General features: G+C 37.0%; 1 protein-coding gene and 1 long non-coding RNA gene across 2 annotated transcripts in view; one reads left to right on the top strand and one right to left on the bottom strand.

Moving 5' to 3' along the window:
- Positions 1-4,591: 4,591 nt before the first annotated feature.
- On the top strand, positions 4,592-8,870 carry LOC107674489 (DNA-directed RNA polymerases I, II, and III subunit RPABC2-like). The gene is made up of 5 exons (XM_016468468.1): positions 4,592-4,759; positions 4,998-5,067; positions 5,892-6,016; positions 8,177-8,248; positions 8,533-8,870. The coding sequence occupies exons 1-5, from the start codon at positions 4,740-4,742 to the stop codon at positions 8,621-8,623; spliced, it is 378 nt and encodes a 125-aa protein (XP_016323954.1). The 5' UTR covers positions 4,592-4,739; the 3' UTR covers positions 8,624-8,870.
- The window catches only part of LOC107674491 (uncharacterized), a 7,550-nt gene continuing 1,295 nt past the window's right edge, over positions 5,105-11,359 (bottom strand). Inside the window, exons 2-3 of the long non-coding RNA XR_001632508.1 lie at positions 10,095-10,098; positions 5,105-5,237 (exon numbers count right to left, since the gene is read on the bottom strand). This is a non-coding gene — a long non-coding RNA (uncharacterized LOC107674491). The remainder of the gene's footprint in view (positions 5,238-10,094; positions 10,099-11,359) is intronic.

The raw sequence follows: 11,359 nt of genomic DNA, 5'->3' as shown, positions 1-11,359 counted from the left end.
GATTTTATTTATTTTTTCAGTTGTATCCCATTACAAGCACTACAGTAATTTATCTCTATTAACTTTTTTATTACTTAAATATGTCTTCTTTTGATGTTTTTTTAATTGTTAATTGTTTCTAATTGTTAATTGTTGTTCCAGTGTTTAAGTGTTTATGTGATTTGTTCTCACTGGTCTCTTTTTTCCTCTGTAGTTGAAGTGGATGTATCCCTATTGTTTATCAATTATATTTAGACTTTTTACACTCTGGTACATGGGTATGAAGTATTTTAAATTGAACAGAAGACCTGATTATCCTGTTTTATTCAGGTACACATTACAAATACACATTATCCCGATACACCACAATACGAAGTAGGAAAATTCGGAAACACAATAAACACTTCTTACTGTAGATGTGTATGTTGGGGGGTGGTTTGGTGGACCCATTTTAAAAATCTCCTTAGGGCCCCCAAAATCCTTGGGCCAGCCCTGGCATAGATGAACAATTATACTCTAAACTTAATTCGACACTGAAATACGCTAACCTTGTTGAAAACAGCTTGTGATCCAGAGCACACATACTAATAGTCACTTTAACACGAAACAGGAAACTCATGAATATCCATGTTTGCTCTGCTCAGTTCTTCTGGCCCAATAATCCAGGTCGCACGCAATTGCCATTATATGTTTGGTCTAGTACGCAGCTGCCCTCATATTTTAATGCAGGACAGAAATTGTAAGTAAATTTGTCATCTTTGCAGAAATGTAATATGAGGATTTGACAAACTTACATTTATCTTTAGCAACACAGTGAAAGTGAACAGCACATAGAAGACACATACCACTACAAACATATGAATCATCATTTTTCATCATCGAGAGAGGCTGCGCTGCAGTCTTTAGCATCCTTGGTAGTGTGCACACCTCCCATGCCAGCGACCTGGGTTTGAGTCCCACTCGGAACACGAACAAGACGGGGTGGTTAGGACCGGAGGGGTTACACCTGGTGATCATTATGCTTTTGCAAAAGTGGGAAAATATTCAATACTAATTAACTGCAAGGAAAACATATTTATTTTTCTGAGTGTCTCTGAGTGAAGCAATGTAACTTTATCCACTGCTTATCTTCATCCACTGTTCCTTTTGCATCATCAAATTCTTCATGGTTTTATATGTGTTTCTCCACTAATTGTGTAGATATTTCAGATCACATTATCAAGTTGAAAATGTCTTCCACACTCTGCAGTCAATTGCTGAATCAATTAATAAACTTTCACAGATGTCCTTGAACAACATAAGTCATCAATCATGATCGTAAGTGCAGTTAATAGCTTCTTAAATAAATTATTTCAGCACGTTTCTCTCTTCTCAGGTCTTCCTCAGTGAAGTCATTATACTGCAGTATGATTATGAAGACATTGATTTGTTATTGTCCTCTTGCATTTTCGACAAACTATTTTCCAGTTTGACACTGTAAAGCTGCTTTGACACAATCTGTATTGTATAAAGTGCTATATAAATAAAGGTGACTTGACTTGAAAGCATGAGGTCCTGGATCAGACAGATTCACACACTCTTGATCTTCTGTTGAACACTGCTCATGATTGAGGAGCAGAACGATCACATGAGGTCCTGGTTCAGACAGATTCACACACTCTCTCACTGTCTGTGTGATCTGATGATCTGAGATGTTTGTCTGGAGCAGCTGAGGACTGTTGATGAGCATCACATGTCTGTCCTTCAGTCTTCCTCCGACTCTCTCTATAACATCTGGAGGAGCTTCACTGTCAAACGCTGCTCGTCCTAATATGAAGTTTCCCACTCTACTGTTTTCTGACACACTCTTCCCCAGAAGAACAATCCTCAGAGGAGTCACATCACTCACTGAAACACACGAGTAATGTGTTACGACACCAAGAACTGTAGCATTCTACTATCACAGATAGTACACGGTTCTATATAGAACCTGAAAGGGTTCTATCAGGCGCTGCATATTTGGAACTCCTAAAAGGTTCTATAAAGAACCCTTTTTAAGGGTTCAATCAAAAGAACCCTTTAGGGTTCTTTGTAACCAAGAAAAAGTTTCTATATAGAACCCCAATGAACCTTTTTTTCTAAGACTACATACCAGCAGGACTAAATTTGGACTAAAAGTGTTATAGATCAAGCAAAACTGGCCACAAGTGTTGCATGTTGTTACATCATGGTCATCAATATTCTTCTATTGACTTACGGTCCAGAGGTCTTTCTTTGCTCCGTCTTTTCCTGTGAGCAGAACCGTGAATAACTGCTGTGGAAAGACATCCTGTTGGACTGTGGAGAAGACAACATGTGCATCCCAGATCTCAAACTGTCTGCTAAAATGTGAGTCAATGGGTCTGATCAGTACAGTACACACATCAGTACAGTACATGTGTGTGCCATTGAGCAATTGTTTGTGTATTTGTTTTATGTGCAGTGTTCTATCATGCACTCTTAGAAGAAACGGTTCTATATAGAACCTTAAAAGGTTCTATCAGGCGCTTCATATATGGAACCCCTAAAAGGTTCCATATAGAACCCTTTTTAAGGGTTCAATCAAAAGAACCCTTTAGGGTTCTTTGTAACCAAGAAAAAGTTTCTATATAGAACCCCAATGAACCTTTTTTTCTAAGACTACATACCAGCAGGACTAAATTTGGACTAAAAGTGTTATAGATCAAGCAAAACTGGCCACAAGTGTTGCATGTTGTTACATCATGGTCATCAATATTCTTCTATTGACTTACGGTCCAGAGGTCTTTCTTTGCTCCGTCTTTTCCTGTGAGCAGAACCGTGAATAACTGCTGTGGAAATGAAAAGCACTTACATTTGACTCTTGGATATGACACAATAACTAATAGCAACTACAAAACACATTAATGAGTTTTTTTGTTTTAAAAGGTCTGATTTATTGATTCTCTAAAGGAGTTTGCAGGGTTGCCACAGTAAACACACACTTTATGGTCTTTCGATATGCAGAAAACATATTCAGTGTTTCATCAAGTATATGAAGCACATCATTTCAGTACTTAGTAGTGTAATGATTTCAGGTTATATGTTTTATCAGCTTTATTTTACATCTGAGCCTTCAGTTTGATTAACACTATTTAGAAACAGTGTTTGACAATTAATAGGACTCTATGAACACTAGACATCATATAACACAACTTATAGAAACAAATAGGCTGCTTATATTTTACAAACACTCATGAACTGAAACATCAACAGAAACATGACTGACAACGAATGTTTAAATACCTGTATACCCTTTTTTAAAAATACTAAAGTACAATGTAATGTGGAAACTTCTTACTTTAAGTACATTATTAAGTAGACATTTGAATAAATCTTGTCTATCGTTCATCTCACAAAAGGATAGATAAATATCTCTTGTAGTAATTGAACTTCAGATGTTTTTTTATGATCTACATGTATTCATTTAGCAGATGCTCATACTGTATCTGAAGTGTCACTGTATACAACAATCTCACCTGCATATGTCCACATTTTTAAATTCAACTTATTTTTATTTTAAAGCTGTTTTTACTGATGTTCATATTCATTAATAGAGTAATCTCTCACCTCTGCTTTCTCTGCTGGACATGTTGATATTCTGTTCGTTCTTTATTCATGAGTTGATCATCTTCTTCTCTGACTCCTGACATGTGTCTCTTCATCATCCTGTCAGACATAACACTGACTTAATTGACACACACAATATGTGATTTAATGACAAAAGGGATGTGTGAGCAAAATGCAAAAATTATAAAAGCTTTACACTTCATAACAACTGATTGATTGCAATTGTACATTTTGCACTTAAATTATATACAATCTTAGACCCACAATCTTGGATTGAGTTTTTGTTTCTCTGATACATATGAAAGTGAAAGCAACCATTTCTGCCGCTCGTACAGTTATAATTACACTCCTAATATAACTTAAATCACTCGAATCGCTTTTGTAACTGAGTCCATCTGCTTGTTAAAACTGTAAATGCAGAAAGCACAGCAAAATATATATTTTATATGTTCTACAAAACAAATGCAAGCGTTTATTTATTTACTCTCTTACTTACTAACTTATTTACTTACCGGTACGTACTTACTTACGTTTGTTTGGGGAACGTCAATGTTGTTGCTCGTGTTTCTGTACAGACTGGGAAAACTGTAGCACCGCCTGGAGTTCATTCCATGGAAGGAAGGGAATGAGGAGGTAGACAAGATAGTGAAACAGGCTCTTAAGTACACAAATATTGACATACGTCGAGGCAATCAAGAGTGCAAGAAAATATGTTTAAATACCTGAAAAACACAGGAACAATAGATAGAATCTAGATTTTTTTTTCTTTTCTTTTTTTTTTCTTTTCTTTTTTTTTCTCCTTTCTTTCCCTTCTGTATTTCTTTCTTCCAAATTATTCACACTCCACACTCCAGATCAGTAGGTGGCGGTAATGCCCCTCTTCCGCTGGTTTGCCAAACCGCCATAAAACACCAGAAGAAGAAGCGTAAGTTCATGCCATGCTTCGACTCGTCCTGCAGTCGATCAGTAGGTGGCGGTAATGCACCTCTTCCGCTGGTTTGCCAAACCGCCATAAAACACCAGAAGAAGAAGAGTAAGTTCATGCCATGCTTCGACTCGTCCTGCAGTGGATTCTCCGCGAGACGCCACAATAAACTGGAGTTTTCTACGAATTTAACAATTAAATCGTTTTTACGACACACGCGACAATAATAATGTCTGACAACGAAGACAAGTGAGTTCTGAATGCGTCTGTTACAGTTTTTATGAGATATGTACTGTCGTTTAAAGTTAGTGAGTGTGAACACAACAACACGAAGAGATCATTAGAAACCCGTAGTCTGTAAGGAGCTAACGTTTTATTTTAACAGGTTATGCGCTTTCTTGTCTGGATTTAACGTCGTGAGATCGAGCGTGAGCCTTTCGTTTGTTCAGTTATTTATCTGAGGATTCTGTGTTTGATTGTTGCTCAGTTTTGATGACGGAGATTTCGATGATGTTGAAGATGAAGAGCCTCTGGATGATCTGGAGAACGTGGAAGATGTAAGAACAATGTTTTCTGGCAGGTGAACGTGATTTCACCAAGTACAACATGTTCCTGGATCAACATTCCAATCAACCAATCAGAACTGAGGAATAACTTCTCAGGAAATATCTGTTGTAGGCTTACAATCAGGGTTAGGTGCTTCTACACCCTTGTTAATCAGCTATCACTGATTTTAGGAATAAATTATGGGTAGGGTGAGGCTTAGGGGTAGGGATTGGGTTAAGTCTTTGGACAGTAATGTTGATCCAGGAACATGTCTTATTTGGCAAAATCACGGCGACCGTTCTGACAAGCGATCATTGACTAATATAGATCAGAAAGTTTTTTTGTATTAAATGAAGCTTGTTTTGGGACCAGACTTGCTTCCTTGCATTGCCACACTATGGGTGATTGTTGTATTGCATGTGAGTTTCAGCACTTTTAATGAAAACAAAGCAGTTTTTATAGTTTTTCAACTCAGAATCCCAATCCCACTTGGGATGATTAGGTGCATGTTATAGATCCATTAAAAAATGCTTTTTTTGACATCATATTAATGACAAATAAATCTATTCAGACCCCTAACATTCATTATTGTAATGCAGAAATTGTATAATAAGAATATAACAGGTTAGTATTTCTAGTACATATTTTATAAATGATTCTCAATGTGTCTTATTGACATCTGGTAAGTATTTGTAGTGAAAGTAGTTTAGTCTCAGTAGTTTTTCAGCTCATAATCTCAATTTCGGTTTGATTGTTGAAGTGCATCAGTGTCAGACTCTCCTGACAGTCTTATCTCTCTGTGTTGTTTGTTTCTCATCTGTGTGTGTGTTTGCAGGAGGATCAGGAGAATGTCCAGATCCTGCCGGTAGGTGAAGGACAGCAGGCCAATCAGAAGAGAATCACCACTCCTTACATGACCAAATACGAGCGAGTGCTGGGAACACGAGCGCTGCAGATCGCGTGAGTGACCTCGGACCCTTCAAACACAACATAGGCTTCAGTTTTGAAGCGAACACTATACAGCCGAGTGCATAGCCTTTCAGAGTAAACTCCATTTGATAGCATGGACACATGCACACCAGAATATTTCATCCCTGTTTAGTGTCTGCGCTGTTTCTCTCTTGATGTTACGAGTGATAAAAATGTCATTGCAATCTTCTCAACTGGAGTTCAAATAGAGTCTCTGAATTGCTTGTCAGTGCAGCCGTCTGATTATGTTGCATCTCCAGTAGTTTGTGTGTTTGTTTGTTCTGTCTCTCCTGTTTGTTTTTTTTGACTAAATCAATGGTTTGGTCCAGTATTGCCACCTTACAATTCTGATGATGAAATTTATATCACACACTGTACACAAACCCTAAGTTCAAATTCAAAGTTTAAATTTATTTCTAAAGCACTGAATAAAACAACAACATTGACCCATAGTGCTGTACAAACAGTAACACAATGAGCAGAATAGGCTTGCTGCGATAGACGGTGCTGACAGTGATACTGTTGTTAAGCCGCAACACAGGTTACGTCACTTGCCCACCGCGTCACCGACCTCCACCGTCATTTTGATTTTTTTATAGTAATAAAAATAATTTAATTCAGTAAAAGAAGGTGTATGCCGTGCCTCCAAGCTTTCTTACTCGTTTTGCTAATAAACGTTCTACTTTCTTATTTATTTGGTTATATATTATACATGTTTACTTGTTTCCAGTTTTGTACATTTAAACTTTATGTAAGTTATCTGTTATTTTATATAAGGCATAGCCTGCCCTATAGCATGGTGTATTTTTGTTTTGTTAATAAAAGTTCTATGTTTTATGTATAGTCTAAAGTGAGTTTGACGTTGTATTTTGTTGTTGCATTCAAGCAATTGACGCCGAACTGCCGCTAATTCGAAAGTGAAAATAAAATGCACATGGCGCTTTTAAGCTATTTAAAAGCGACGGAAAGCGAGAAAAAGAGAGAAAATTCAAACGAACAATTGCTTTACGCCGAATTGCCACTGTTTGAAAGTGAAAGTAAAATGGACACGCCACTTTAACAAACTATTTAAAAGCAAAGGAAAGTGCGGAAAAGAGGGAACGCCCCCGCCCCTGCGGTGATACCGGTATTACCGGTGTTGTCACATGTCGATTAACCTTCGCACTTATCTTTGATCGAACGCTATCATAAAAAAGTATGTTATCAAATGGCTTTTAAACTGACCGAGCGTCTGTACGTCCCTAATATATAGCGGCAGACTGTTCCATAATTAAGGGGCGGCGACCGCAAACGTGCGATCCCCTCTTAGATTTTATCTTGGACTGAGGAACAACAAGAAGTTTCTGTGATTGGGATCGTAGGGATCTCGTTGGCTTTTGTTCCTGAATTAGATCAGCAATATAAGATGGAGTTAAACCATGTAGAGATTTAAATACAAGTAATACAATTTTAAAAGGAATCCTCAAAGAAACGGGCAACCAGTGCAATGATTTTAACACCGGGGTAATATGATCTAATTTACAAGTGCCTGTGAGCACTCTCGCAGACACATTTTGGACCATCTGCAATCTGTCTAAAACTTTTTGAGCACCATAATATAGCGACACACGCACACACAGTATTCATTCATGTTTTCTGGTTTTGTTTTCGTAATCTTTTTTAGTATCAGTCATGGTAGTACTTAAACTTATTTTAATTTCAGTTGCAACGTTGCTGCAAAGGCAGCATTTCTAATTTACATTTAGTTTGCTTTTCATCTAATATTTACATTTTATTTCAGTTAACAAAAATGTTTTAATTGTTTTATTTCTACAGTTTTTTTTTTTTTAACCATAAAAACGTTGTACGCACAAAAGCCAAGTCAATTTATTTGTATAGCACTTTTTACAAGAAACATTGTTTCAGCTTTATATTTTTGTTTTTATTATTATTATTTATAAGGACTATACACATTAATTAACATTTCTGTAAATGTGCCAGTATTCATAACATTTTAATAATATAGTAATGCCTCAAAGTCACATTAAGCTTAGAGCTGGACGAGAATATAGTTCATTTGGAGACTATATAAATTATCAGCCAGTTGAGATTTGCAATGCGTACTAATAAATGCTCCATTAATCGTCAGTGATATCACTTCCTGTGTGACAGGATGTGTGCGCCGGTGATGGTGGAGCTGGAAGGAGAGACGGATCCACTGCAGATCGCCATGAAAGAGCTCAAGTATGACAAAACGCATGTTGTTACACTACTGATATATTTAAGTTTTGATTATTCATGATTTACTTATGTAATTACAGACATTTAAATAATGGTATGTTCTTTAATAAAAACAATACTTTTCTATGGGGGAAAAATATATTTTGTTTTACTTCTTGATTTTAATTTAAACTTAGATTATAGAGTAAAATTATTTTAACAGCGTATAGACAAAAGCTCTGACACATTCTCAGAATGTGTGTTCTTCTGTGTGGTATGTGTTTTAATGTTGTTTGTGTGTTGATCAGGAGCAGGAAGATCCCCATCATTATCCGTCGGTATCTGCCGGATGGGAGTTATGAGGACTGGGGCTGTGACGAGCTCATCATTACTGACTGAGAATCTCACACACACACATCCACACTCAGATCCGCATCAGATCTGTGTGTCACAGCAGTGTTTACAGTACACATCTCAAGTGTTCTGCACTAGGGCTTTATATTTCATCCAGCAGTTCATGTGTTTGTCCACAGGAGGGCAGCAGAAACACGACAAACACCTAGCGCAAAGAGGAAGAGTTCACTCTCAATTAAATTATTTAATGTTCATTCCTTTGTTTTATTCATGCAATATTAAACTTTTTTTGTAGAAAATTATATGCTTTTCTCTTTATTGTTGTGAAACAATGTGGCATTATCTGTAGATTCATACTGCATGAGTTTAAAGCTGTTGAATAAAACGGCAAATACAAATTAATTTACAGCTGTTCGTTACAATAGTTTGTAAAAACGGGGGAGTTAAAATGTAGAGTTATGTTTTTTTAATAATACTAATAAAGTGGTGTAAACTGTAAAAGTACCAAAGGAAGGAAAACGTTTAATAAACATTCCACGTGTATTTTTTCCCCTAGTCAGAACGTTATTGAAATGACCCTTGATTCAGAAATAAAACATTTTTCTTGAAAATTAAGTCTGATAAAGTTCGCGCCATGAAAAATGTTTCGCGGGATTTGATTCGAATTTATCAGCGATAACGAGCCGTTTCCACTTAACTGACGCACGAACGGCGGGATCTAAATGTAAATATTATTTGCACGGGTTAAACGTTTCTGAATTCACCTTTTGAGGTGAAACTACTTTCCTGGGTGGATGAACTTCTGCTGGTGTCATTCCTGTGGATGGAGTAAACGGTAAGCGTATGAAATCACATAAAGGCTACTCCCAGAGTAAGTACTTACTTTGAATAAACGATTAGCCACCGTTACAAACGCACGTTCTACAGTATTAATGTGTGTAATGTATATGGATGTATTCTGGGTATATTCGCCATGTTATCATTGTCACACTGTAAAAAAAATTCCGTAAAATTACTGTAGCATTTTTACAGTCTTTTACCGTTAAATTCACGGTCATTTTTTACAGTGCATGTTACCTACGGTGTGTTGTGTCACTGTCATTCATAAATCCTCTTCCATTGCTAGGGTTGCCAACTTCAGAAAAGGAAAATAAGGGACAGTCGTGACTTATTATAGAAAAATAAGGGACATTAAAAATATGGACAGCTTGATACTTTATTGGTCATTTTGTATTTCAAGAATGGGGTCCAAGGTTAAGAATACATTACAAGTTAAATGTAAAAAAAAAAAATCACTATTTAACAACGTTTACAGTGAAAGACAACTTCCCGTTATAATCACGTCTTCCTTCAGGTAGATTGCATGTTTTCTTGCATGGCTGGATGTTGGAACCTTGAACGATAATCAGGTTGTTTGCATTCGCCCAAACGGATCTTAATTATATTTATTATTAAGTTGGAGTTGGTTTTGTATGGTCTAGGTCAGGGGTGGGCAAACTTGCCCCTTCCAGGCCACTTTCCTTCAGAGGTTAGCTCCAACCCTAATCAAACACACCTGAACCAGCTAATCATTGTCTTCAAGACTACTAGAAGGCTACAGGCAGGTGAGTCATATCAGGGTTGGATCAAATCTCTGCAGGAAAGTTGCCTGGAAGGGCCAAGTTTGCCCATCACTGGTCTAGGTGGTCATGTCGTATATGGGACAAACTGCGTTCAGCATGACTTTCATACAGAATGCTTCTTTGATCCCTTAAATGCATTTGGCAACCCTATACATGCAGAGCAGGACTTAGGGGGCCGGGGGCCCCTGGGCTTGAGGTTATGTTTGGGCCCCATACCTAGGGTGAATTCGGGTAATCTGGGACATTTTTTGCAATTTTGACTCCTGCGATTTATTTCGATATCTATCTAACACATTAGATCAGCACATTAAACTTTTCTGAAATCCCTAAGATGCTTTCTAACCACACCAGAAGAAAGAATGAAGATATTATACCCAGAGGAGACATGCCACTCCTGTTAGTGTTTTTGTGGCAAAAAAATAAAAATTCTGCCTGAATTTGATCATCTGCAGGTCACTTTGTAATCTGGGACATATGTATTAGGCCTAAAAAAGCCTATATTCACCATACTTTATGCATGCCAAACACAATATCACCAATTTTTTTAAAAAGCATTATGAAATAAAATGGCAAGTGCAGAAATCTCAATAAGAAAATGTATATTCCAATATCATGAAAGATAATTTCTATCTATACACAGGATTAATGATCTACTGTTAATTCATTTAAATTCATAGCTGACTAATGACTGTGGGTGTGTGTGAGCGTGTGTGTGTTTGTGTACAGAACATTGTCAACTGGCCTGGGCGCAGATCCCCCTCATGCTCAGTGATTTGAACTGCTGTATACTAAACTTACTGGGAATTTAGGAAAAGAAATTAACGTTTACTTCATCCTGATACCTTTGCTTGCTATTGGAATATGTTTCCCAGATTCCATCTCTGTAGCATCTCTCTAGCTAGCTGGTTTAGCTAGCTGCTAGCTACTGTGAACTTATGCTAATGTTATAACCTCCAGTAGTCCATATTAACACCCATTTCTCATTATGGCACATATTATCCCTTATCATTAGACGTATAAAGTCCCTAAATGCATATTTCCTCCATTTGAAGACTGTCCCAGATTACCCAAAACATGCTGTCCCACATTCTCAATCATATTTGATAATGTGGGACAACAAAAAATGTTTGAAAGAAAAAAAAAAAACTAAAACACATCT

Source organism: Sinocyclocheilus anshuiensis, unplaced genomic scaffold, assembly GCF_001515605.1.
Source record: "Sinocyclocheilus anshuiensis isolate Anshui unplaced genomic scaffold, SAMN03320099.WGS_v1.1 scaffold1073, whole genome shotgun sequence".
Lineage (NCBI taxonomy): Eukaryota > Metazoa > Chordata > Actinopteri > Cypriniformes > Cyprinidae > Sinocyclocheilus > Sinocyclocheilus anshuiensis.
The sequence above is the reverse complement of the archived record's forward strand: the minus strand, read 5'-3'. Positions and strand labels throughout refer to the sequence as shown.